Source organism: Hoplias malabaricus, chromosome 5 (genome assembly GCF_029633855.1).
Source record: "Hoplias malabaricus isolate fHopMal1 chromosome 5, fHopMal1.hap1, whole genome shotgun sequence".
Taxonomy (NCBI): domain Eukaryota; kingdom Metazoa; phylum Chordata; class Actinopteri; order Characiformes; family Erythrinidae; genus Hoplias; species Hoplias malabaricus.
In genome coordinates, this window is record NC_089804.1 from 14,783,094 (window position 1) to 14,809,474 (window position 26,381).

Here is a 26,381-nt window from a genome sequence, read left to right on the forward strand (position 1 = left end):
GCCTACCTGGAATCACTGCATGCAAGATGGGAACCCATCTTGCAGTACATGCTAAATTAAAATCTATAGAAATTCTAGGTACAGGCTAAATAAAACTATATATAACAGCTTCATTTTATTGTATTTCATGGTGCTCAGAAACAAACAAACAAACAAACAAACAGCACTACAGGACAATATGAAGTAGCCCTGATAAAAATTCAGAATAAATCAACATGCGCAAAGGTGTTAATAATGCGTGGGAACAATTTCATTCATTGTCTTTAACCGCTTCTTCACTTCAGGGTCGCAGTGGGTTCGGAGCCTACCCGGAATCACTGGGCGCAAGGTGGGGACACACCCTGGAGGGGCGCCAGTCCTTCACAGGGCGACAAACACTCACACATTCACACACACCTAGGTTTTTTTGGAACAGGGGAGGAAATCGAAGCACCAGGAGGAAACCTAAGCAGACACAGGAGAACATAACAAACTCCACACAGACAGTCACCTGGAGCGGGGCTCGAAACCCACGACCACCAGGCCCCTGGAGCTGTGTGACAGTGAAACTACCCGCTGTGCCATTGTACCATGGGAACAACTTAATAAACCATAATATTTGGTTTCCACAAATTAATCCACCATTAAATAATTCATTTCAATGTCTTAATAAGATGTTCCCATAAAATATCTCATTATCACGCCTTAGTTTAATTTGATGATTCCCGATTTAATGGAAATTTATAAGGGTTTGAATAGCGGCCTTTGTTCATCCATCATGGTCAATTGATAGATTCTTGCACAAGACATACATATGTGTGAAGGTCCATTCCCAGTAGGCAGAGGAGAAAAAAATAGCAACTTGTGTTGTTTCTTCTTCTTCTTTTTTCTTTTGGATGTGGAAGCTGGAGTTATTTTCTCAAACACATATATTGAAATAATGATGTATTAAAACAGACTTTATCTCAGACACTGTCCCTGTTAGAAAACCAGCACAGAGCAGTTACCAGCAAACTAGATATTTTTTGGGCATTGGAATTCTGGTCATCTACAATGAATAAGCTGGATGACTAACTAAACCAGCATCAGACTTGTCTTAGATCAGCTTAGTCCTGCAGGAAAACCACATTTTCATTTTTGTGTCAGGATCATAAATATGGATTTAAATTCATCAAAGATGTGGACCTGTATTCATCTCTGGAGTAGACTTGTGGAACTGTGTTGTGTCTGCACAATTTATTTATGACCTTCCCATCCCACTGTGTGGATGACTGAGCTTTGTTGGCAAATTGTTTTGCTTTTATTGAAACTTTCCAATTTGTCATGCTGAATTCAAAACCAATATAGGATTGTATCACACAAATAGGACCATTTCCTTGTGCAAAGATGTTGTCATGCACTGAGGTCTGAAATGTAGCCAGAGTGTGACTTACCCTTGTCAGTTGAATCTAATTTGGATTCCAGCTATTCTCGTCTTCAATATTACCAAAACTGGTCCTTACTGTTTATCTCTGTAAATTCTAAATTCGTATATGAGAGTCTGAACTCCCTAGTTCCTCAACCAAGCTGGCCACCAACAGCAACAAATCGATTACAAGGCTTGTTGATACTCTTAACTTATACAAGTTAGTTTCGGTCACGCACTCTGAATGGTTGGGGAGCGTTTTTTTCCACAACCATTGTATCACCCCACTGAGCTGCTAACAGCTGTCTTTATGCTGCAGCTGTCCTTATTGTTTTTCGCAGGTAAGTAACCTTCAGCTTGTGTTTCACAGCAATATTCAGTTTACTTCGAGTGTATACACTGCTATGAGTACAGATAAAATACCATGTACTAATTATAGCCGTTTTCATAAACGTGTAAGTGAGCTGAGGCTAATCTAGTCTGGATGGTGAGTGGAGTACAGTAGAGTTTGTTACTGTGATTTAGCATAAAGCTACTTGTTAAGAAACTATAAATGAAACATATTTGATGCCGCATTCATGTTTTGTTTATTTACTTTCTAAAAAAATCAAGAGAATAAAACTCAATTCATTTATTGCCTGTAAACGCTTATCCAATTAGGGTCGCAGTGTGTCCAGAGCCTACCTGGAATAACTGGGCACAAAGCAGGACCACACCCTGGAGGGGGCGACACACACACACACCCCTCCAATGTGTGGCACTGAAGCATCACGGTTAGCAATAACTGAATTTGGTTCTGCACTATAGGGAGGTTGTTTAAATTTCTGTTTGATGATGTGTAAGCTTTGAAACAAGCGCAACTTTTATTCCATGTGAGCCTCAAAATGAGAGCTGGTTTTACCCAGTGTGAGCTTAGAAAGTATTATAGATTTTACTTAGTCTCAAAACAAGCCACTGGTTTTACTCAGTGTGAGCACTGAAATGAGCACAGGTTTTACTCAGAGTGGGGCTCGAAACAAGTGCCTGTTTCCAGAAGTGGGTAGTAACACACTACATTTACTCCATTACATTTGCTTGAGTAACTTTTTCGATAAATTGCATTTATAAGAGTAGTTTTAATGCAGCATACTTTTCACTTTTACATGAGTATATTTGTGAAGAGGAAACTGAAATTTTACTCTGTTACATTGAGCTACATTCTGCTAGCTACTCGCTACTTATTTTTATCAATCCATCCAATGCAAATCTGTTTTGTTTTGTTTTGTGGAGACTTCCAGCAGAGGCCCTGTCACATGACTGTGTCTCACCAATCAAATGTAGTCATGTTTGACTGTTTCACCAATCAAACAGAGCTTGAGAGCCAGCTGCTGTTAAAGCTGAAGTCACTTCACCGAGTGAACATGCTAACACACACACACATACACACACCCCCACATAGAGTTTATGGTTTATGTGCAGACTGCCTTGTTCTCCATGTTGTTATTCTTTGTAATCTCTGCCTGTTGAGCCCATTGTTTTGTTAGTGAACATGCAAATACACAGAACTACACACACACACACACACACACAGTATATGGTTTACATAAACTTATGTACAGACTGCCTTTTTCCTCTTGTTCTTTGTAACCTCTAACTATTAAACCCATTATTTTATTATTAAATTATTTTGGCCGAACTTAACTTAATGTTACTTTGTAAAGATTTCATTTAATACTGTTTCAGTTGTTTAAGAGATATTCTCTGGCTCTGAATTTGTTCATTGCTGTTTTATATTTTTGTGAATTCAGGTGTATAATTAGACGTCCAGATTATTAAATGCTTTTTAGTTTTACTTGAGTCTTATTATTCTAAAGTAACAATACTCTTACTTGAGTACAGTTTTTGGCTACTGCATGATAGCCTTGTGTTTGGGCGCGGTACATCTTTTGAAAGTTTTACCCATTTGTTTTTTTGCCCATTTCACATCACTTGGAAGGAAATTCTGGTGAAATGTCAGCAGACATTTCTCAGTCTCTGCACAGACATTCACGGGAAATAATTTCTACATTCACATTGTGGGCCCGAGAAGCCGAATATAATTAATTAAAATAAAATTAATTAAATTATCCCAAGGGATTTAATTGATAATTTATGGTGAAGGGAGCTTAATATGAGCTCGAGGAGGCTCCCTACTAACACGTATTCTCATTTTCCTTATATATATATATATTTTCTTTGTTAACCAAGATGATAACCCTAATAGTAAAGTAATTACTACTTTGTGGGCCACGCTCCTGAAATAGCTCTTTCACTAGCTAAACCCATCTCTCGTGAGTACCACCACGAAAGACTGATCTAATTTTGTTTTAATTCAGGTCATAATACAGTGATTTGTGTTTTTTTTGGTAATGATACACTGGCCTCAGTGACAAGAATCTTCTCCCAATCGGCACATGATCCCATCGTTTGTGTTTTTGTGCCCCCCTGTTTTAATTTAACAGATCCTCCTACAGGCAGCCATCATAATTGCACTGGTCACCTCTTCTGGGAAACACCACTGTGAAAACCAATCTTTGAGGGGATTTTCCCTGCTTGGTGTTCACATCTATTTACTACTCCAACTACACTGACATCAGAGGCCTTGTGCTCCATGCTCAGCCCTTTTGGTCACAGATTGTACTTTCAAGTCTGTTCTGAGACCTACTGTGGGTCATTTGCCATATTAAGCAAACCATACTGTATATTACCCTCGTCGGCTTTGTTTCATGCTTTGTTTTTCTATAATTACAAAAATGTAAAGCATAGGGATGCAGCTATTTCTGTGCTATGTGTCCTCTTTAACTTTGTGTTAAATACATCTTTGTTTGGAGACTTGTCTTAGAGCTCTGGCAGCACTAGAGTGGCTCACCAAAAGATTTCGCAATAATGCACTGGGTTTTCATAAGGTTACCACGAAGCACATTTCGAAACGATCCTTTTGTGCTGTAGCGGACACAATGAGACTTGGCAGCACGATGAAAAGATAAATTTTCATCAGTTCAGGTCATAATGTCAAGGCCACAACAGTTGCTGAGCGTTTTACTCAGTATGTTGTTTTTAAAGTTTATAATTATTCCATAGATTTCAATGTGGAAAGTTATGAGGTGTATTTAAGAGTAAATCTATAAAATATTCAAAAGTCAAACCACTCTTTTATTCTTTTACTTTCCGGGTTAAATATCAGTTTCAGAGGGAAAAAAACAAACAAACAGAAGCAGAAAATAAACATGAATAATATGTGCACTGTTTGCCTTTATTGTTGTTTCTGTTGTTTTCAAGAAAATTCCTCACTTTTTTTCAAAGAAATTAGCAGAATTTTTGTTTTTACCCAAAGTTAGTCTAAGAACTTGGTTGCATTTTTAGCTTCTCATGATCCCAGTAAAAAAATCAATGATATTTACGTTTGATCTCTGGGGTGGTAAGTCCACCATGCAGCTGTAGCTTCTTTGTTGTCTCCATAAACGCTTCTTAATTGGCTATAAATGTTTGTTATTTGCAAATTCCCTTCTAAATCTGTGGCTCCTCTTAAAAGCCATCTATTTAGGATACCAAAGAAAGGGTGGCACAGTGGTGCAGCAGGACGTGTTGCTGCCACACAGCTCCAGGGTCTTAAGGCCCTGGGTTCAGTCTCCACCTCAGGCCACTGGCTGTGAAAGGTGTTCTCTCTGTGTCTTTGTGGGTTTCCTGCCACAATCCTCAAACATGTAATTAGGCTCATTGGCTGAGTGATACAGGTCACCTCTCTAGTAGCGGAGAGTAGTGTACTGGTGAGGACTGGCTGCCATCACTTCATCCAGGTGGATGCTGCACATTGGTGGAAGTTCAGGCGACTTAAAAAAATGTAATTACAATGGATATCCAGAAATGTAAATGTAAGTGTCCCAAAGCAGAAGTGAATATGTGTAAACTTTAATTATAGAACTGTGTAAAATAAAAGAACCTAATATAAATCCAGGAGATAGAATTGTATGAAATCGACACAATTTTACAATAATAATAGAATAAGGTACCAATTTATTCCCTAATTAAAGGTACAGACTATGTTCCCATGAAGGTAGCAACACAATGACAGCTAAAGGTACCACCACAGTGACCGTTTAGACTCAAAAGAATATCTCACCAGTCATGTTGTAATTTTACAGGCTCAGAAATATGTTAAAACATAAAGAAGTAAAGGTCTGGAAGTTGGTTCTAGTTGTTTACATCTGGATTTTGTGTCTGTTGTTTCTCAGCATGAGGATCAAAGATGTGTCAATGCCAGGAAAAGGGGCATTGAGTAAATCAATCGTAGACCCAGCCAAAACATGAGGTGTGTCACAATGAACTGTTTGGTACACTGTTAAGAAGCAAGAATGCATCGGGGAATGTAGCAAAAACAAAGACCTGGCAGACCACCGAGGACCACAGTGAACGAACACCAAGGAACACTTCCAATCGCAAAGAAAAACTGTTGAAGAGATCAAGCCTCAATGTACACAATGAACACTCCTTCAGTATTGTTCCCTTTTGGTTCAGAGAGTTAAGAGGCTTATGCTTCAGAGAATGCTTCACATCATGCAGACCACAGGGGATTGTCGAGGACAGAAAAGGCCAGGTTGCAGTTGTCTAACCTGTACAGTTATGAGACATGACCTTCGGAGAAGCAATGTGTCCTTTTGTTGACCTGATGCTGTTATTTTATGATCAACGTTTTGAACATAGCCATCATACTAAATATTTACATAGATGCCCAAGATGTGTTAATAACATACATTCATGTATCCATTTTCCATAAGTACTTCATCTTATTCAGGATTGCAATGAGGTTTCAATGAGTGTACCTGGAACATTCGGAACCCTACGAGGAACAGAGGCAAGGACAGAGTGGCGATCCATCACAAGGCATCACCCACTTACATAGATTGACACTTTTGCAGGACCAGTCCTATTACAAACATGTCTCTTTGTACTGTGGGAGTAAACCAAAGTGGAGGCAACCCCACCTCAACCCCCCCATCTGAGTTGGGGATTGAACCCTAAACTCCAGGATCCTGGAGCTATGTGGCAGACTCCCTGCAGCACCACTGTGCCCCTGTATTAATAACAGTGATTGTGCAATTATTTTTTACTAAGTACAATATGTAAGGTCTTCAGTTCAGAAGTGAAGTCTGACCAATTGGGAGAGTTGCTTGGCTGGATTGGACAGGTTAGATTAGTTATTACTTGCCAAGTCTGATATAAAACCTATGTTAATTTAATGAAATAATTTCAGACATTTATTTATATTTTACACAATTATTAGACAGGGTGGCACAGTGGGTCCTGGGGATGTGGGTTCAAGTCCCGCTCCGGGTGACTGTCTGTGAGGAGTGTGGTGTGTTCTCCCTGTGTCTGTGTGGGTTTCCTCCGGGTGACTGTCTGTGAGGAGTGTGGTGTGTTCTCCCTGTGTCTGCATGGGTTTCCTCCGGGTGACTGCCTGTGAGGAGTGTGGTGTGTTCTCCCTGTGTCTGAGTGGGTTTCCTCCGGGTGACTGTCTGTAAGGAGTGTAGTGTATTCTCCCTGTGTCCTCGTGGGTTTCCTCCGGGTGACTGTCTGTGAGGAGTGTGGTGTGTTCTCCCTGTGTCTGCGTGGGTTTCCTCTGGGTGACTGTCTGTGAGGAGTGTGGTGTGTTCTCCCTGTGTCTGCGTGGGTTTCCTCCGGGTGACTGTCTGTGAGGAGTGTGGTGTGTTCTCCCTGTGTCCAGGTGGGTTTCCTCCAGGTGACTGTCTGTGAGGAGTTGGAGTGTTCTCCCTGTGTCTGCATGGGTTTCCTCCGGGTGACTGTCTGTGATGAGTGTGGTGTGTTCTCCCTTTGTCCAGGTGGGTTTCCTTCGGGTGACTGTCTGTGGGGAGTGTGGTGTGTTCTCTCTGTGTCTGCGTGGGTTTCCTCCGGGTGACTGTCTGTGAGGAGTGTGGTGTGTTCTCCCTGTGTCCGGGTGGGTTTCCTCCAGGTGCTCCGGTTTCCTCCCACAGTCTTAAAACACGTTGGTAGGTGGATTGATGACTCAAAAGTGTCCGTAGGTGTGTGTGTCACCCTGCAATGACCTTGACCCACCCTGAAAAGGATAAGTGGTGAATCACAGTGAATGAATAATCTTTAGATATATTCTATGTTATGCAGGTTTTCGCTGGTAACATGGTTGCCATCTACTTCTTGTGCGTTAAGTATAATGTGAAATATATGTGTACACTTTAAATATACTTTTATGCTTTCGGTTTGCTTGGACTTTCCTAAACTCTCTGGAAAAAGAAGCATACATAATTTCTCTATGGCCTTAGTGCACCTTTAATTAACTTTGTACTGAACGGTTGGTAATTTTGCTTCACTTCTGAGAAATGCTGCAGTTAAATGGAAAGATATTTGTCACTGCAAACGTTGTACCTGGTAGATTCCAAATGAGGAACCTATACCCACAGTCTTATTGCATACAGTAACTGTGTCTCAATAACAACCAAGATAAAATTAACTGATAATTCAAAATCTTTTGAAATGTTTCGTTTATCTCTTCATGCACAAGTGTGTGTACAGTATGACCTCAACTTGCTGTTGCCAGTTTTTAGCTACACTTACTTTGAACCTACACTCACTTGGGGCACTGAAGGGCCACCCAGTTATTTAAGTGGTGGACTCTTCTCTCTGGTGACACTGGTGTAGCAGTGTGGGTTTTACTGGTACAAATGTATCAACAACAGCATCATCTCAGCATAATGCTGAGGGTTTGAGCACTGTGTACACTTTATACAGTTTATAAACACACTATATAGCCTGTAGAAATAAAGTTAGAGCGAGTGGTATGTTTCAGACCACAGGGCCACTGTTGGTGGATATACAGACCATGATGTGCTGACATCAAAGACTAAAGTTCAGTCTTAGAATTTAATTATAGTCTCAATATAATCCCAAACACATTCAGTGATGTTTGGATCTGGGTCTGGGGCGGCCAGTCCACTGTTCAGAAAAGCAATGGGGAAGGTTTTTGTGGTCTGCCAGGTCTTGAATGTTTGTTGGAAGTCTGATTTTCCCTGTGACTAATAATCGTCCTTTTAAGACCCGTTAGGACATTTTTGTTTGATTTGTATTGCTTTTTTTATTTCCATCGTCTTACCCCTTCTTATGCAGATGGGTTACTTTATATATAAACTCCTCCGAAAAAATGAATGACTTGAACATAATGAGTAACTTGTACTTCATGTCTGTTATGACTTGAAATTAAATGAGCGTGGTTCATTGGCAGTAATATCTTGTCAGCAGTGGGCTTTATGGCTCCTCTACATGGACCATCACCACACAGCATATATTATATATTCTTGAGTGCAAAAGTTGATTCATATTTAAATGTTTCCTCTGAATTTAAATCCAACAAACCCTTGCAGTACATGTATTTTCATATTTTCACTTAGAAATTCAACATAGGCTTCCTTTGACCATCATTGTCTGAATTTTGCAGACACTGAATAACCAGTTTATTTTAATTTAATTTGATTTGACTGGAGAAATGATGGAAGCTGTAGTTATTGTTGTGGTTGGAGATGTGTAGGTGAGGGCTGTTGTCTTGGCTGAGTTTGTATGTGCGAGCTAGGGTGTGGCGAAGGCAGTGATGTGTGGTCTGTGTCTTTGTGTGTGTGTGTGTGTGGCAGTAGAAGACGGGGAAGGGGGATGCTGGGTGGCGGAAGCTCTGCTAAACGCTGATAAAGGCTTCTTAAGTACCCATGCTAACTGCTGTGGTTTCTTTGGCTTGAGCAGGGGCAGATCGGAGTGGCCTGCTATCACTGCCCCCCTGTCGTCCTGCCCAGCCGTACACTGTTGCACAATGATGTTCTCATGCCATATGCTGCATATAGTGAGAGGAAACAAGAATGTTGTTGTTCAATAAATGTACACTTCAAATTCACACACTTTTATGTTTAGAAGTATATTGAAGGCATTTGACAGACACTTGTCTGCAGCAGCTTGCCATTCAGGGTTAGCTCACTACATTACATCAACCACTTTTTTGAAGTTTAACCTGAACGTTCATATTTATGATCATATGCAAAACATTGGAGGCTCCAGGTCTATGGACGATGCAGCTGTTTATCTGTTTAACTTGGAAAGTAGATAGAAAGACAGGTCTAGTGGTGGAATCCATGAATCTTAATGTTATTAGGCCTACAGGCCGTGATTTTTTTTAGGTATTGCCGTCGTAATTGTGCATTCCATTTTAGTGTTTTATAGTGTTCCTGAGAAATGTACAAAGCTCTTTCATTTTTACATCATTTTTACAGCAGTGGACAAAAGTGGATAATAAAAAGCACATATGGCCATTCATGATGAATCACCGGACCTCCACAATGGTAGACTGCATGGACATATGTAAGTGTGCTGTAAAACTGTGATGTTTTGACTTAATTCAGTTGCTAACACTGCCTTAGATTTTGGAGTGAACTCCACTGATATTTAACTTCAGTAATTAACCCAACCATTTAAAGTTAAAACTGTGTGTTTTTATATGTATATACAGTGCAACAGTGCATTGTGGTTGGGAAATAAATCATATGAATTTGAACACACATGCACACATTTTTCCATTTTCCCAGCAAAAAGGCCAGGATGAATTTTCCCAACATGACCACAAACCAGGGAAACAAATGCCCTCTTTGTAATTAGCTCAGAAGGTTTTTTCCAAGGATTTGAGAGCAACGTGTTTGTTCGCGTGTTGTCAATCTTTAGCAGACCTTAATGGCACCAAGAGATGACTGGAATTTCTCTCTGGCCTCAGAAACATAGGTCACAGCGTCAGTGTACAGTATACACAACAACGTGGGATACCTGGCATAAGTTACATGGACGGATGTGGAATAGTTTTGTGGGCCACTATGGGGGTGTGTGACTTCCTGTGGTCAGTGTTGGGCCATACAAAGCGAGAAGGATGAGAAAGAGGTGGACACAAGGCCGCAAAGGTACAAGAAGGGGGACGAGTGATGTGCGGAAACCTAATTACGGTATAATGTTGTAATTATAAGGTTCAGAGATGAACAAAACGAGTAGCCAGGCAGAACGAGCTCACACACACACACACGCACACACACACACACACACAAGCAGGCCTTCAGAAACATGCAGAAGACCCAGTGACCTAAACTATGTATGGGGAAAGTAAGCCAGAGTGGGTGTTTAGCTTGGAATGAGCCAGATCCCAAACCACTGTGGTCTCCATAATAGCAAGCTGGTTTTCGTGTGTGTGTGTGTGTGTGTGTCTGTGTGTGTTTGTAGGTGGGTGAGGTGGGTGGGTGGGTGGGGGAATCAAGGCTTGGGAAGTCCCATCTCTCTGATTACTGGCAGGCACCCACCTCTGTGAACCATGTCAGCCACCTACGTCCACCACTATGGTGCAGTAAAGCCACAAATCAGAGATTTGTAAAAAAAACTGTTCAGGTTTGTAATTCATGCCAGAGGATTTTTAGGATTTGGTCCTGAAGGATTGCAGAGGGCTGTTGATAATGGGAAGTGAAATGCTATTAAACTGGTTATCCAGAATAACACACCATTTTACGAGTGGAGATGAGATATTTTCTTAAAATTCTTAAAATATTAAATTAAATGAATGTTCACGAAGACCATTTGGGGAAAAATGAATAATAACATATATGTGATTTTAAACTCAGAAATGAGTTCACGAGTTAAGATGCATGGCATACCACAACTAAATAATATTTCAAATATATCTGGTTATTGTTCAATATCATTTGTGCAGCTGTAGTTTTTGTTGTGCAAATGAACATGTTTTATAAACAGATTAACCTGCATTAAAAAATACACATACAGCTCTGAATCTATAATAATATTCATTCATTCATTATCTGTATCTACTTTTCCAATTCAGAGTCACGGTGGATCCGGAGCCTACCTGGAATCACTGGGCGCAAGGCGGAAACACACCCTGGAGGGGGCCAGTCCTTCACAGGGCGACACAAAATCATTCACACACTCACACCTACAGACACTTTTTGAGTCACCCATCTACTTACCAATGTGTGTTTTTGGACCGTGGGAGGAAACCAGAGCACCCGGAGGAAACCCACGCAGACACAGGGAGAACACACCACACACCTCACGGACAGTCACCCGAAGGAAACCCACATGGACACAGGGAGAACACACCACACTCCTCACAGACAGTCACCCGGAGGAAACCCACGCAGATACAGGGAGAACACACCACACTCCTCACAGACAGTCACCCGGAGGAAACCCACGCAGATACAGGGAGAACACACCACACTCCTCACAGACAGTCACCTGGAGGAAACCCACACGGACACAGAGAGAACACACCAAACTCCTCACAGAAAGTCACCCGGAGGAAACCCATGCGGACACATGGAGAACACACCACACTCCTCACAGACAGTCACCCGGAGGAAACCCACGCAGACACAGGGAGAACACACCACACTCCTCACAGACAGTCACCCGAAGGAAACCCACACAGACACAGGGAGAACACACCAAACTCCTCACAGACACTCACCCGGAGGAAACCCATGCAGACACAGGGAGAACACACCCACCTCCCCACAGACACTCACCCGGAGCGAGACTCAAACCCACAACCTCCAGTCCCCTGGAGAAATAATTATTATAACTACTCACAATTCTTTTCCAAGGGAATAATGTCACTGTTATAACAAACTCAGGATCTCAAAGACCTGAGATTATCGATCAGGGGTCTTTCACAGACGTACACAGAGTGGGCCGTTGAGAGATTAGCAGTGTCTAATGGCAGTGCAATTTAAGATGAAGCAACAAATGAATTGGCTGCTGACTCCCTTATCCTATTTAGGTTCCACTTCAGATACATGAGCAGACTTTGGCATAAACAGACACTTTGTGTGTAGCTAATGATTGTGGATGGCAGCGCACCTGAATGCTCTTAAGTGGTGTAATACAGCTGTCTCTGTCCACAGTGTTATTGAGAGGTCTGTAACATGATAAGGCGAGCTGCTCAGTGCCACTGGTCAGATGAAATTAAGCTGTTTCAGTAAAAAAAAGGGGGAAAACTCATCTCGCTCTACTTCATCACCGAGCAGAGATTGTACCACTGATTATTTAATTATTATATTTGTGTGTGGGGCTCTGGGGAAGAGGCCAAGGACTCCTGATGATCACTAGCTATGTTAGACATGCTACCCTTCCTTACCCCCACCCAATCCCTCCAACCCTCCAACTTTCTCTCCCCTCCATCGTTGCCAGATATAGGAACAATGTGGCCTTTCTTACCTGTCAGAGGTGTACATTCCATCCTTACTAAACCAAGTTGGAGAGCAGCCCCCACAAGCTTACCCCTCCTATCCAGGCCCGCAGAGCACCACCAGATTTACCTCCAGGTGCTTCGGCATGTTTTCTCCTCATTTGGAAGAAAAACACATGTATATTATATCCGAAGTCTATGTGCAGTTTTTCTTCTTTTGTCTAGGACACTCACACAGTGCAGGTATTGATGTGTTCTCATCCCTAAACTGTGCAGTGTGTTTGTAATATATCAATAAAATTAGTATCAAAATCAGTATATTTCCTGGTATACTAAATATATGCTCAGAATTAAATACAATATAGTATTTGATCCGTCAAAACACAGGAAACCCAGGAATTACTCTGACAAAGTATGGCTACTGCCATAAAGATGTCACTGAGTGGTGATTATGTGCACTTATAAACCAAGTAAATTAAGTGCATTAAATGTTTCAGTGCAATTAGCCAACCATTTATAAGAGTCAGAAGTTTGGAGTGGGGATTGGTGGGTGTGGGGGTTGGGGAGGGCTGCAGACAGGGTGGGTAGAAACTCTTGCTCACTATTATTGGTGACATAAACCTTTTGTGGTTGTTTTTGTGGGGAGAATAAATTTAGGAGGTCAGAGTGTGAGAGTTGCGCTAAGGACACGGAAGGGCCACACACACAAAAAGAGAAAAAAGTGTGGGAGCTTTACAGGAAAGTTGCTTACATTGCCCATAGACCCATCCCATTTATGCAAGTGACAGCCAAAACAGAAGAGAGAGAGAGAGAGAGAGAGAGAGACAGAGACAGAGAGAGAGAGAGAGAGAGAGAGAGAGAGAGAGAGAGAGAGAGAGAGAGAGAGAGAGAGGGAGGGCTGAACACATGCACTCGAAGTTCAGAGCTATTGGTTCAAAAGGAAGAGCACTGCTGAAGACTAATTTGTAAAGTTCTCCGTGTGAACTTCAGGGTCACAGCACCATTGGCTCGCTGGAAAATACACCGTTTGAAGATCTTCTACCTGAGCTCAGGGTCCAAAGAAATGCTACTAAGGTATGTCAGAATTGTGCCTTAGTCTAAATGCTGTGCATGCTTCAAGTTCCACATTTTATAGCTTTTAATGAGTCTGGCAGGTTGAAGGTGAACCTACCCCTTTACTTTAACATCACGTATTACTGCTTTATTCTACAAGGTGTTCAATTTGTGAACAGTTTCTGAAACTATAAGTTTGATCACAACTGTTTAGCAAATTTAAGACATTATTGGCAGTAGTTTTTGTTTACGGTTCCTTGTTGCATAATTATTTAACATTAATTTTATAGTTCTAACCACAAATATTGAATGGAGAGGAATGTCTGTGTCATTCAGTCTAAGGCCAGTTTCTCAAACCTGGATTAGGCCGATTATTGGAGCACTATTTTGCGTGATGGGTGACTTAATTTTGTAAATTTTCTTTTTTAAGGCTAAGTTCTACTATAACTAAGTGAAACTGGCCCCAAGTGTTGATTTCCTAAAGAGGGATTAAATTTAGTCCTGGACCTGCTTTTTTATTTGTAAAATCTCCAATTAGAATAGTTTACAGCTGGTATATACCTTAGATCTTGTAGTCCAAGACTAGGCCTAATCCCTGTGTGGGAAACCGAACCTAAAATGTCGTAAATTTAAGAATGATAATTTCTGAAATATAAATAACAGCTTATAGGGAACCAACAATGGTTCCAAAATGGCATTGCTCCAAATGCACTCTTGTATTTAAGAATGAATGATTGACATATGCACAGTGGCTCTTAAATGTGTGCTGTAAAGAAGCTTGATGTGACCAAACGTATCCTTCTGTAATGTCTTGTGTTAAAAAATATGTTCTGAAGATTTCATATCATTTTATTAGTGCGTGAGGTTTGCAGTATATCACCACACCTGATGTTAAAACACGGCTGGTGTGTGTGTGTGAGAGAGTCAGAGTTTGGGAAACCAGCCTGAGGAAACTCACCAGACATGGTGCTAAATGCAGGATATAACACTTTCATTTTTAGTATGTGTAAAAGAGGGCAAAAGAGCATCAAAAAAAAAACAAAGCAGTTGCACATGTATGTATGGCCCATAGTGGTTTCACTATTACTTTTTCATCCTGTCCATATTTTTGTAGTCATTTCTTAATTTCATGTTTGAGTTGGTGATATGATAAAAAAACTCACAAAAAAGAGGTCAAACCGCTTTGAACATTTCCACAAATTCTTCAGCACTTTGTGTATCCAGCCATTAAAGAAAAAATAAATCATCAGCTGCATTTTACAGTGTTTTAGAATGATTGGACCCAAGAAAAATACATAAAAAATTATTTAACATTAAATCACATTTGACATTGAAGGTAATTCATTTTGTAAAGTTTTATTCAGTCATTTTAGAGAAAGTCGTTTTTTCTGATAGTGTTTGTTTAGTGGTTCACTTAGTCCTTTAACAAATGATTTCAGTTACTGAAGGTTTCTGAACTACAGCTAACAGACACAAACACATAAATGGCAGGTAAGGCAGAATATTACATTTCACTGTCAACATGCCTAGAAAAGGTTTTCCTGCGACTCTGGTGTCTGTGGTTAGGCCCCAGTCTACGTTTTCTGGAGAGCATGCTGGCTCCCAAAAGATTGTCTTATCAGGACGTGACATTACTGCTCGAAAGCTCAGCTGATAGGACGAACCCGACCCAACGGAACTCTGCATGCCACGACACAACATGACATTCATCAAATGCGGGAAAAATGTAATTAATACAAGTGTTTTCCAACATCCATCTATTGATGAACTGGAAAAATTCCACCTCAGAAAGGTGTCCTCTCCAGAAGTCATCAGGCTTGCTGTAATTTTCATTGTTTTTTCTTAAGAATGTCCTACAGCTGCTTTGTACTTTCTGTAATTTCTCCACGTATCAAAGCTTACAGATATTTATGGACTTTAATTTGTCTCTGGTATTTTGATCGAGGTATTATTTTATTTTATGGCATTTCATACGGGGAGTGCATGCCTTAACGGTTTAAAGAAGCAGGCTTGGGACTGAAAGGTTGCTCACTCTATCTGCAGGACCGGCAGGAGGAATTAGGGTGGTGGGGGGATAGTGAAGGAACAACGCTTTCTCTTCCTTAAGCATCTACACATGAATTGCTTGAGCATGGCACCTAACACCCCTGATGCTCCCCGAGAGCCGAGGTGATTGCCCCCTGCTCCTGGTGTGTGTATGTTCACTGCCCTGAAACACTAGTGTGTGTGTGTGTGTGTGTGTGTGTGTGTGTGCCAGGGACGGGTTAAATGCGAAGTGCAAATTGTGTTCGACTGTGCGATGACAATTAAAGCATATTTAACTCACTCTACCATGTTGAATTTTAGATATTGCATTCTAATTCACTGAACTTAAATGAATAATGGTGTGTGAGAAATGAACTAGAAAACTAGGCAGAAGTCATCTTGTCAGAAACTATAAAAAGTCTCATAAAACCAGATTTTTTGGGGGGGAATCATTAATTGAGAGAAACCTTCTTTTAAAAGAGTCTCAAACTGATTTTCTAGAATGTGTTGATTGAGTGACCAAATGCTTAGGTTTTGGGGTTGAGATGTTCTCTCTGTATTCCAGACTGAAGCACTGCAGCTGGGGCCTTTCCTGAATGTGTTCAGCAGTAAATACTTATCCCTTTAATTTCAGTTGCGAGGTGAGTCTACATGTTACCCGTTGGGTAATAGTGAAAATACTCTCATATTAAAACTAAACTAACCACAAAACAGTCATTTACTTCAATGAAAAATGTTTGAAATATGACCGGTCAACACTTTGTGTGAATGTCTTTCCACTTCTTGTGTCATCAGAGGCTGGCAAACTCTAGCAGACTTCATGGGGAAGTGTCAATGTCTACAACTCATAGACTCAGTGCAAGTGGGGGGTTCCGACCTCATCACACCCCTCAGCAGTCAGAGATGGACCTGGCCTGGCAGGAATTAATGGCCATCACAGACCTGCAGGTCAGTCACTGGCACTCAGGTTCATGACTCACATCATAAAGGTCAGAAAACAACAGATATCAGGAACTATCCGTCTGTATCTAACATTTTTAACCCTAACCCATAAAGCTTTCCACATCATCTCATAAGTCCTTTCTGGAGGGGTTCTGAGGATCTATCTTAATGAAAAATCAAGGCCTATAACATTTAGCTAATGCCGAATTCCCCCAGAACACATTGTACTGTTAAGATCTGCAACAATAGGCCAATTGAGTGATGCAAGGATAAAGGGAGACAGAAAGGGGGTGAGTGTCGTAGGTTGCCAGCAGCCCCCTGCACAGCACAATGGCCATCTGTTTCTATCTGAAACCCGAGCAAACCTAAGTGAGCCCTGCATAAGCTACGGGTGGCACACTCATAGCAGGTGGGCTGGTCTCGCAGTCTGCAACCTGCAGATGACTTCTCAAAAGGTTGCCTTGCTCTTCCCTGAACCCTATTTTTTTTTTCCATGACAAGAATGATGAAATATTTAGTCTTGTTTTTGTGACTGACCAGTAACCGAATGGCGCTTTTCCACTTCATGGACCATTCTCGACTTGGCTCTTTTGTATTTGCACTACGCAAAACTGGTACTCAGTCCCTGGAACTGTGCATATGTTTTAGTCCGTACTCACACACAGTTCCAAGTGAGGTACTTTGTGTGTGAACTTGTAGAGCGCTGATTGGACAGAGAGACCACACTCCGGACTGCAGACCTCTAGCACTAACCAGCCGTGTGGAATCTCCAAGCTACAGTAGCAATCACATTTGCTCTTTTTCTGATTTAAACAGCATTTCTGAAAATTACATTGCTGTACAAACGCTCCATGGATTGGTGGCCAATTAAAAACTCTGCTGGATGGAGCATTAAGGAAGAGATAATCTTAACTGCTCTGTCTGAACTGGGACATTAAGTTGTGTATAATAGAACCATAGGTAACACATTAAATTGCGGCCTGCAAATTACAGGGTGAGTACAGAGGAAGTACATTTTAAGAAGGTTGTAACAAAAAATAAGTAGTGTATTGTGTATGTAATCATTACTCGGTATATTACAAATAACTTAGAGTAAGTAACATTTATGTAAGGCATAAGATAAAGTAGAGAGGCAGTGAGGTGTTTAATAATAAATGCTTCTTGCCAAACATTTTACATAGATACATGTTATGTACCTCTTAGGTTAGGTGCCAAAAAAAAATAAGTACAGTACTAATAAGACATGTAACTACAGTTCCGAATCTAAAAATTCTAAGCATAAGAACCGTTTAGGACATAAAAATTGTTATAGTGATCAGTCACATCTCCTCAATGTAAACAGTACCTGCATAAAGTTCTTCAAGTGTCTGTAATGACAATATGCATTGTAAGTCATTCTAAAGGCTCTGAAATCACTGCAACACAGCTCCAGGGACCTGGAGGTTGTGGGTTCAAATTCTGCTCCGGGTGACTGTCTGTGAGGAGTGTGGTGTGTTCTCCCTGTGTCCGTGTGGGTTTCCTCCGGGTGACTGTCTGTGAGGAGTGTGGTGTGTTCTTCCTGTGTCTGTGTGGGTTTCCTCCGGGTGACTGTCTGTGAGGAGTGTGGTTTGTTTTCCCTGTGTCCGTGTGGGTTTCCTCCGGGTGAGTGTCTGTGAGGAGTGTGGTGTGTTCTCCTTGTGTCTGCGTGGGTTTCCTCCGGGTGACTATTTGTGAGGAGTGTGGTGTGTTCTCCCTGTGTCTGAGTGGGTTTCTTCCGGGTGACTGTCTGTGAGGAGTGTGGTGTGTTCTCTCTGTGTCTGCGTGGGTTTCCTCCAGGTGACTGTCTTTGAGGAGTGTGATGTGTTCTCCCTGTGTCTGCGTGAGTTTCCTCCGGGTGACTGTCTGTGAGGAGTGTGGTGTGTTCTCCCTGTGGGTTTCCTCCGGGTGACTGTCTGTGAGGCATGTGGTGTGTTCTCCATGTTTCTGCGTGGGTTTCCTCTGGGTGACTGTCTGTGAGGAGTTTGGTGTGTTCTCTCTGTGTCCGTTTGGGTTTCTTCCCACAGTCCAAAAACACACATTGGTAGGTGGATTGGTGACTCAAAAGTGTCCGTAGGTGTGAGTGAATGTGTTGTCCTTTGAAGGACTGGCGCCCCCTCCAGGGTGTATTCACACCTTGCACCCAATGATTACAGGTAGGCTCTGGACTCACCGTGACCCTGAACTGGATAAGGGTTACAGATAATGATTGAATGAATAAAATCACAGCAATTTTTAATAATAGAAATATTTGTAAATTACCCAGTGCTTCTGCTGAAATTTTTTGTAATCAATAATATCTCAATATCTGTAAGATACCTGGTAAGAACTGCATTAACCCAGCATACCCTTTACATATTTCATATTACTCATCACTTAGTTGGTAGTTTTTTTTTTGTTACACCCAACTTAACAGGTACTTACCCTGTAATTTCAAAGCATTACTGAGCCATCTATTGCATAATCTGTTAACCCAAAGAACCCCTTCAAGATGCAAATAATTTAGTCATGCGGAAGTTTGAGTCTTTAGTGTATAGCACCATTTTCTTTATTGTGGACCCTTGAAGAATCATTGTTTAAGTGTGCAGTTTTACTGAAGGGATTTGATGTACAAACTACACTTCACTTGAGGCCATTTTTTACATATCTAACTATTCCTAAAGACTCTTCAATCTTTAGTCATTGTCAGAACTGGAAAGGCTGTTGCTCCCAATGACTGTCCTTATGTAAAAGCTGATTTTTTTTTTCTACTGCAGAAATTTGAAGTACCCACTGAGAACCCATATGAGCCTGTGCCATACCTCTCTATGGAGCCAATGGTGCCTTACGGGAGCTTTGGAATGAGCCATCCTCTGACAGAACCCAGTTCAGCTGCATGTGAAGTAAGCCCTGCTGGGTTTGAAGGTGGGTACACCGATGCAATGCCCCCCTACCAGCGTTTGAATCCACACATGGAAATGCACTTTGGCCACAGTGGGAGTCAGATGATGCCCAGACTACTGCCAAACACACAACCTCTGCAGCCCCCACTTGTGAGTCTGCTAGATCACATAGGTATGACAAACCCCTGTCAGGGACTTGGAAAAGAAGCCACAGGCCACTCAGCAGAGGACATGGAATCAGATTCTGGTTTGTCACTGGGCTCAAGTCCACCACTTGCATCGCCAGAGAATGCAGCACATGGGGTACCCACATACCTATACCATGATGGTGGTCTCAATTACACTGAAGGGGAAGCAGAGTGCATGGGAGACCACTGTCGCTTGAGACCAAGCATACCAAGCTCTGTGGATTACCAGCACTTCAGTACTTTCTCCAGCCACTCCTACTTTCCTGAAATTCCAGCCTTGCAACACACACAGTTGCCGGTGCCTCTGTCCCAACAGCAGAATCCAACAACCAAGCAGCTTTTACCCACTACCCTGAATGATTTTCAAATCAACGGCTCAAGGAGCACCTTCCAGGGATCTTACCCCAAACCCAGAGGAACCGGGTCTTCAGGCCCACTCAGCAGGGATGAGCGGAAAGCACATGCTCTCAAAATACCATTCCAACTGGAAAAGATTGTGAACCTGCCAGTGGACGATTTTAATGAACTTCTCAGTCAGTATACACTGAGTGACGCCCAACTGACTCTGATTAGGGACATTCGACGTCGGGGAAAAAATAAAGTGGCAGCACAGAACTGCCGCAAAAGGAAGCTCGAGAACATTGTGCATTTAGAGAGCGAGTTGGGGCAGTTGAGAGCACAGAGAGAACACCTTGCCAGAGAGAGACACGATTTTCAGCAAAACCTCACCATCATCAAGTGCCGCCTCTCAGACCTTTACACCAAAGTGTTCTCTCAGTTAAGGGATGAGGAAGGACATCCATATTCTTTAGAAGACTATTCACTCCAACAGACCAATGACGGCAACGTTTACCTAGTACCACGAAACACAGCACTGGAGGGGCAATAAGAAATTGTTTTTTTTTTTAAATATTTGAACAAACTGCTTTTCTGTCCATTTCCATCTTCCTGTAGGACACTTTCCATGTCCCACCACTACCCCACAAGTGCCCATTACTAGTTGGGACACCGACTTAAGCTTTCTCAACACACCTCAGGGTAATAGCCAAATACTAGGTAGCAAGAGGTCAAATAAATCTCAATTTATTTAAAACACTTATACTCCAATGCATTATTTATATGTTTTTCACAGAAAAGACATGACTTCTTTCACCTGATTAAAAGCTTTATTAATACAATAAGTAAAAAGTTTAAAAAAGTAAAAATGAAGTTTCCATCCGCTTCTTGGTCCTACAAATAGAAAAGAGAAAAAAGTGTTTATTTTGTACTATTTAAAAAACAAAACAAACAAAAACAAGTGGTTGATATAAGGTTACCTTAACAGTGCCTGTAGAAACAAGCAAATATCCATTCTGGATTGAAGATGCTTTGCATCAGATTCCTAGAAAAATGCAAATAAACGATTAAGGCATTTGCGCTTGGAACAATAAATAAGGCTACATACTTACTAAGATTGCATGCATTAATATTAAAGCACGTGAATTCTGTATTATTTTTGTTTGCCAGTCCATTACATTCAATCTCTCTGCAGTTACTTTCCTGTCAATGAATGCAATTACAATGAAAGCAACATTGAATACTGTACTGCATCTACAATAAAATCAGTTGAGTCCAACAGTAGTGGTGAAGTCTGTTCTTACCTACAGGAGGCAATAAAGCCATTTTGTTGCTGCCTGCTAGTCTTTCAGAGGAGACCTGTACTCAAATGCTCCCTGTTTCTTCCAATGGCGACGATCTTGCTACTCCTCCCTCAGCTTGTTTCCATGGCTAGTCTCTGCAGCCACGTAACCTAAGCTACTTTGAGCCAACTTACTATTTTGGTTCTTCAGGTGTTTTATAAAAGCACTTTCCAGTGATGGAAGTCTTAAATGTATTCACTGTGGAACAGATTTCCATTCAGTTCTACTTTGACTGGATAATTCACTTGAGATATAGAGCCAGAACGTCCACTCCATTGAGAAGGCCTGACTACACAATAGAACCCCTTCCCCCAAAAATTCCCAGTGATTTAAAAACCAGCAAACCTTTGTTTTTTTTTTTAAAAAAACTGTAAAATACTTTTATTTCAACATGATTGGTTGAAATTACACATAATTACTGACTGAAAGTCTACATATAACCTCATTTCATTTGGAATGCGTTCCATAAAGAAAAAAATAAAAACCAAAAGCCTGTATGGCAACAAAATTGAATGCAGGAGTCCCATTCATATCGCTACTGTACATCTCTTCTGATTGGCTGAGCAGATCTAGGGAGTAAACCTGCAGCTGCCCTGTCATCCCTCTCGCTGTCCTGCCTCCTCTCCTAAGTACTGAGTCCTGTTGAACAATATGAACAACAATGTTAAGCTGCACACTGTCTGCGGCTTCGAAAGATCATGTTAAAATGAAAACTTCACAGGGGGATCCAGTTGAAAACTACATTTGTTGGCATAGACCATTTCCTAATTCTCATCTCTACAAAAAAAAAAATAAATAAAAATAAATAAAAAAGAAAGAAAGAAAAAATGAAACACCTACACATTAAAAGCTCTGCAGGTCATACCAACCTCTTAGGATTAATATCTTCTGCCTCCACCAGAGCCACCATATCCTCCACCACCACCTCCTGAGCCACCTCCATATCCACCTGATACAGAAGGAAAAGTGTAAGTTTACTACTGAGCAGCACTGCCTCCACTCCCTTTCCTTCTGTTTACACATTTACTCACCACCATATGGGCCACTGTTCCTGCCTCCTCCTCCACCAAAGTTTCCTTTCATTGGGCCGTAATTTGACTGCTGGTTGTTGTAGTTACCGAAATCATTGTAACTGCCACTGCTACCGCCTCCAAAGTTACCTGTAGATAAGTACATTCACCACAATGAGCAAAAATAGGCATATTTGACAACGTAAACAAGTCTTTACGTCACTTGAAAACGTACTGAAACTACATTCATTCACTCACCTCCTCCAAAGTTTCCACTGCCACCACCATAGTTGTCATAGCCACCACCGCCACTGCCGCCGCCACCACCACCACCATATCCTCCACCACCATGGCTGCCATAGCCTGGTCCACTGCTACTTCCACCATAGCCACGGTTGCCTCCATAGCTAGGACTACCGCCACCACCATAGCCACCTATAAAAGATTTGATATAGAGCAGAAATACATAAGATTTTACTTCCCATTAATAGCTACCGAGATGCTCTTCCAGGAGAACCAGGAGTAGTGAAAATCAATGTTTATACGAATACAAGCAGCATGTCAAACACTACACAAGAACTATTATGACCTAGAAAAAGTGAACATACCACCATCTCCTCCAAAGCCATTATTGTAGCTATCTCTTCCTCCATATCCTCCACCATCACCTCTGCCTCCTGTAGTAACAGTAAACAATGCTAAAGCATGAAAATATCCTAAAATATTAACCCCTGATTTGACATGTCACACATCCTTTGGAAAGCAAAGAGTGAGCTCTGGTAGTTTAACCCATCATTTCTAAACATTTTTCCTATCACAGCACCCTTCAAGAGAATGTAAAATCTGAAGTCACTCCAATTGAGTTGCATGGTATTAACTAACCCAACTATAAATATCCACAAAACAATGCTTTTTAAATAAAAACAAGGATTGTCAAACAACCCATTATGAAAATACACAACATACCTCTACCACCAAAACCCTCTCTGCCTCCTCCAAAGTCACTGCTGTAACCGTTGTTTCCATATCTTCCACCGAAGTTTCCACCTCCTCGTGCTGCACCACAAACATAGGTTCATGTAATAAAATATGGAAGGGCTCCAGGAAATTTTAAAAAGATTCATCAATAAAAAATAAAAATGTCAACTTACCACCTCTGTTCATTGAGGCATTCTGCATCTCTTGTTTAGAAAGCGCCTTCCTCACTTCAGAGTTATGGCCATTAATTGTGTGGTACTTCTGAACTAAATTAAAAAGCATATTTAGTACAGCTCCTGGCTGGTAGAAAAAGCAGATTTGACCAAAACTTTAGATGATACTTACTAACTATGCGGTCCACAGAGTCGTGGTCATCAAAAGTAACAAAGGCAAAGCCCCTTTTGTTTCCAGTCTTGTGATCAATCATTATTTCAATAGCTTCAATCTTCCCAAACTGCTCAAAGTAGTCACGGAGGTGGGACTCTTCAGTATCTTCTTTGATGCCACCCACAAATATCTTTTTCACAGTCATGTGTGCAAACGGTTTGTTGGAGTCCTGGAAAAACATCCAAATATTTAGACACAGCTTAGGCCATACATCTAAGAGAACAGACTGCATTATTTCAACTTGTGTTGCACCGATAACTGCACGTAAACGTATCGGCTACAGAGAGCACCGATACCATAGGTGTGTTGCAAGTGGCAAACTACTCGCTATTCCCTACATTTGGCACACAGGGCACTTTTCGGGGCATAGTCCCATAAACCAGATGGTGCACCACTAGATGCAGCTTGAATTTCAAGTTGGGGCAGATTGTAAACATAATGGGTATTTCAAACTACACAACTGTTTTTGTTAACATTTACAGAGACTGGAAAAAAGGTCAAACTACGCGACTGGGGATAACACCACAAGACCTTAAACTCTCCAACCAAACGTGTACTTTATGTTCTGTTCTCATTGGCTGATGAAGGGACTCGTTCAGCCTTGAGTTGGAGGAGAGTTTACACTACGCAACTATGTCCAATTTGTGGGGAAATAAAAAAGCCCCTCATGTTCGACATGCTGAAACTGATCAAACTTGAACATGAAATATCGTTAGGGAAAGTGATGACGGTGCATCCCTAGTTTCAACCCACCTCTCTAGACACTGCTCGTTTAGGCTCCACTAGCCTACCGTCGACTTTGTGTGGGCGTGCGGTCATAGCAGCATTCACTTCTTCCACATTGGAGTAAGTGACAAATCCAAAGCCTCTAGACCGCCTGGTTTCTGGATCTTTCATTACCTAGCAACACAGTAAAGAGAGGGGAGGTGTGAATATGCAGAAGTAAATTAAATTTTACATGTAAACAATTATTTTCATGTTCTAATTATTTATAAATAAAAACACTCACCACACAGTCTGTTAACGTGCCCCATTGCTCAAAATATTCCCTTAAGCTTTCATCTGTAGTCTCAAAACTGAGGCCTCCAATAAACAGCTTCCTGAGCTGCTCAGGTTCACGCCCCTGAAAATCATCATGTCAGAATTATCATTCAGGTGTAAACAGTCTCACTTGTTGACAAGTCATTCTTCATCATTCTGGGTATAAATTTACAAGTTCTGTGTGTACCGCTTGAAGTGTTATAATTTCAGTAATAATTATCTCAGAACATTAGATTAACTAAATTTTAATTGTTTATATTATGACCATTTTAAATCCTTAAAGAGTAACAATTAGTAGCTGGTGTCCACTGGATCATGTCTGCCATGGATTTTGGTGCAGTACACTGTCTGGTAAAGTGTGAGTGTGCTAAGCTAAACACATGACAAATAACTGGACATATAATGTGCATTTTTGTGACGTCACAATTTTAAAAGAGTTTATTTCTGCAGCTTTACTTTCATGTGTGCATGTCACAAATGGAGGACGCTCCCTTATATCTTTAAATGTTGAGAACACAACTGTATCAGAATTGTGGTCACAGACCGAAACAAAGACAACATTTACACAGAGTCAAAAGGAGCAAAGCTGTAGCTAACAAACATGGCCAAGCACGAAGCATTCTGCTATAAATGCATAGCCACAAAGCATTCATTCAATCGTTCATTCATTCATTCTAGACCACACTGTGTTTGCTGCAGGTTCCCTGGGCTGAGAAGAAGCACCACACCCGCCATGTTAAGACCGGGACCCACCGCTCATCTCTTACACACATTACACAACACCACAAAGCAATACGAGAGCGTGGTTCAAGCACTGATCGGGATATGGGCATCAAAGGCAGTGTAGGTGGTTTATGATGAACACGTTCCAGTAAAGCGGCCTTTGTGAACAGGACTAAGCAAAGAAATAAACAAAAACTCTTAGGCAGGTGTCGATTTAGTCCCCAGCCATGCGGCCTAACAATCAAAATGGCGGAGTCCCAGCACTTCCATAAAGATCAGGAGAAATTACAGAGCAGACAATACAATGCCTTCCACTAATACCGAAGTCGTTACCATATTTCCACCATTAGCAAACACACGACCATTTGTTTATGCACGAGTAAATATATTTAAAAGCCCGTTGTTAAGTCTGCTGTACTACCGTAAGCAGTGCATTCTCCCTATCAACAACACTAGCTCGGTCACATGCAAATTTCGGAAAGACTAATTTAGTCAACGCTTTCAGCGGTGTACATATTCATAAAAAACACACACATTAAGATAAGCTGGCTGTAGTGTCGACAAAGCAACGGTTACTTAACGCTGTACGTGTATCAATTTCAAAGTATCCGACGATAAAAAGAGCATGCACCCACCCGCAAATAACTAAACCTAACTCTAACACATCGACGGATTTAACAAAGCATCAATTTAGCCTAAAAATCCACTGACCTCTTTCGACATGCTGCACAATTGAGCTCTCTGAACTGCGCCACACACGAATCGACGAAGACGCCAAGGGAGGAAAAGGCCTGTGCTCAATATTTAT

The 26,381-nt window shown here is 41.3% G+C and overlaps 2 protein-coding genes across 6 annotated transcripts; one reads left to right on the forward strand and one right to left on the reverse strand.

Moving 5' to 3' along the window:
• The first annotated feature begins 13,591 nt into the window (after window positions 1–13,591).
• nfe2 (nuclear factor, erythroid 2) lies at window positions 13,592–20,644 on the forward strand. The gene is made up of 4 exons (XM_066672925.1): window positions 13,592–13,724; window positions 16,294–16,369; window positions 16,524–16,676; window positions 19,442–20,644. The coding sequence occupies exons 2-4, from the start codon at window positions 16,325–16,327 to the stop codon at window positions 20,642–20,644; spliced, it is 1,401 nt and encodes a 466-aa protein (XP_066529022.1). The 5' UTR covers window positions 13,592–13,724; window positions 16,294–16,324.
• Window positions 20,645–20,848: 204 nt separating this feature from the next.
• Window positions 20,849–26,351, reverse strand: hnrnpa1b (heterogeneous nuclear ribonucleoprotein A1b). 5 transcript variants are annotated; one of them, XR_010802736.1, is made up of 12 exons: window positions 26,285–26,351; window positions 24,819–24,932; window positions 24,563–24,709; window positions 23,768–23,978; window positions 23,596–23,688; window positions 23,411–23,500; window positions 23,053–23,121; window positions 22,703–22,879; window positions 22,466–22,594; window positions 22,304–22,383; window positions 21,072–21,136; window positions 20,849–20,985 (listed from the first exon to the last, which is right to left on the reverse strand). XR_010802736.1 is itself a non-coding variant. In XM_066672926.1 (11 exons), exons 1-10 carry the CDS (start codon window positions 26,294–26,296, stop codon window positions 22,313–22,315), a joined length of 1,113 nt encoding a protein of 370 aa, XP_066529023.1. In that variant the 5' UTR covers window positions 26,297–26,351; the 3' UTR covers window positions 21,005–22,073; window positions 22,304–22,312. The 5 variants fall into 5 exon arrangements, 1 of the variants encoding a protein (XP_066529023.1); XR_010802734.1 differs by having other exon boundaries at window positions 21,072–22,073; XR_010802737.1 differs by having other exon boundaries at window positions 22,275–22,383.
• Window positions 26,352–26,381: the final 30 nt, after the last annotated feature.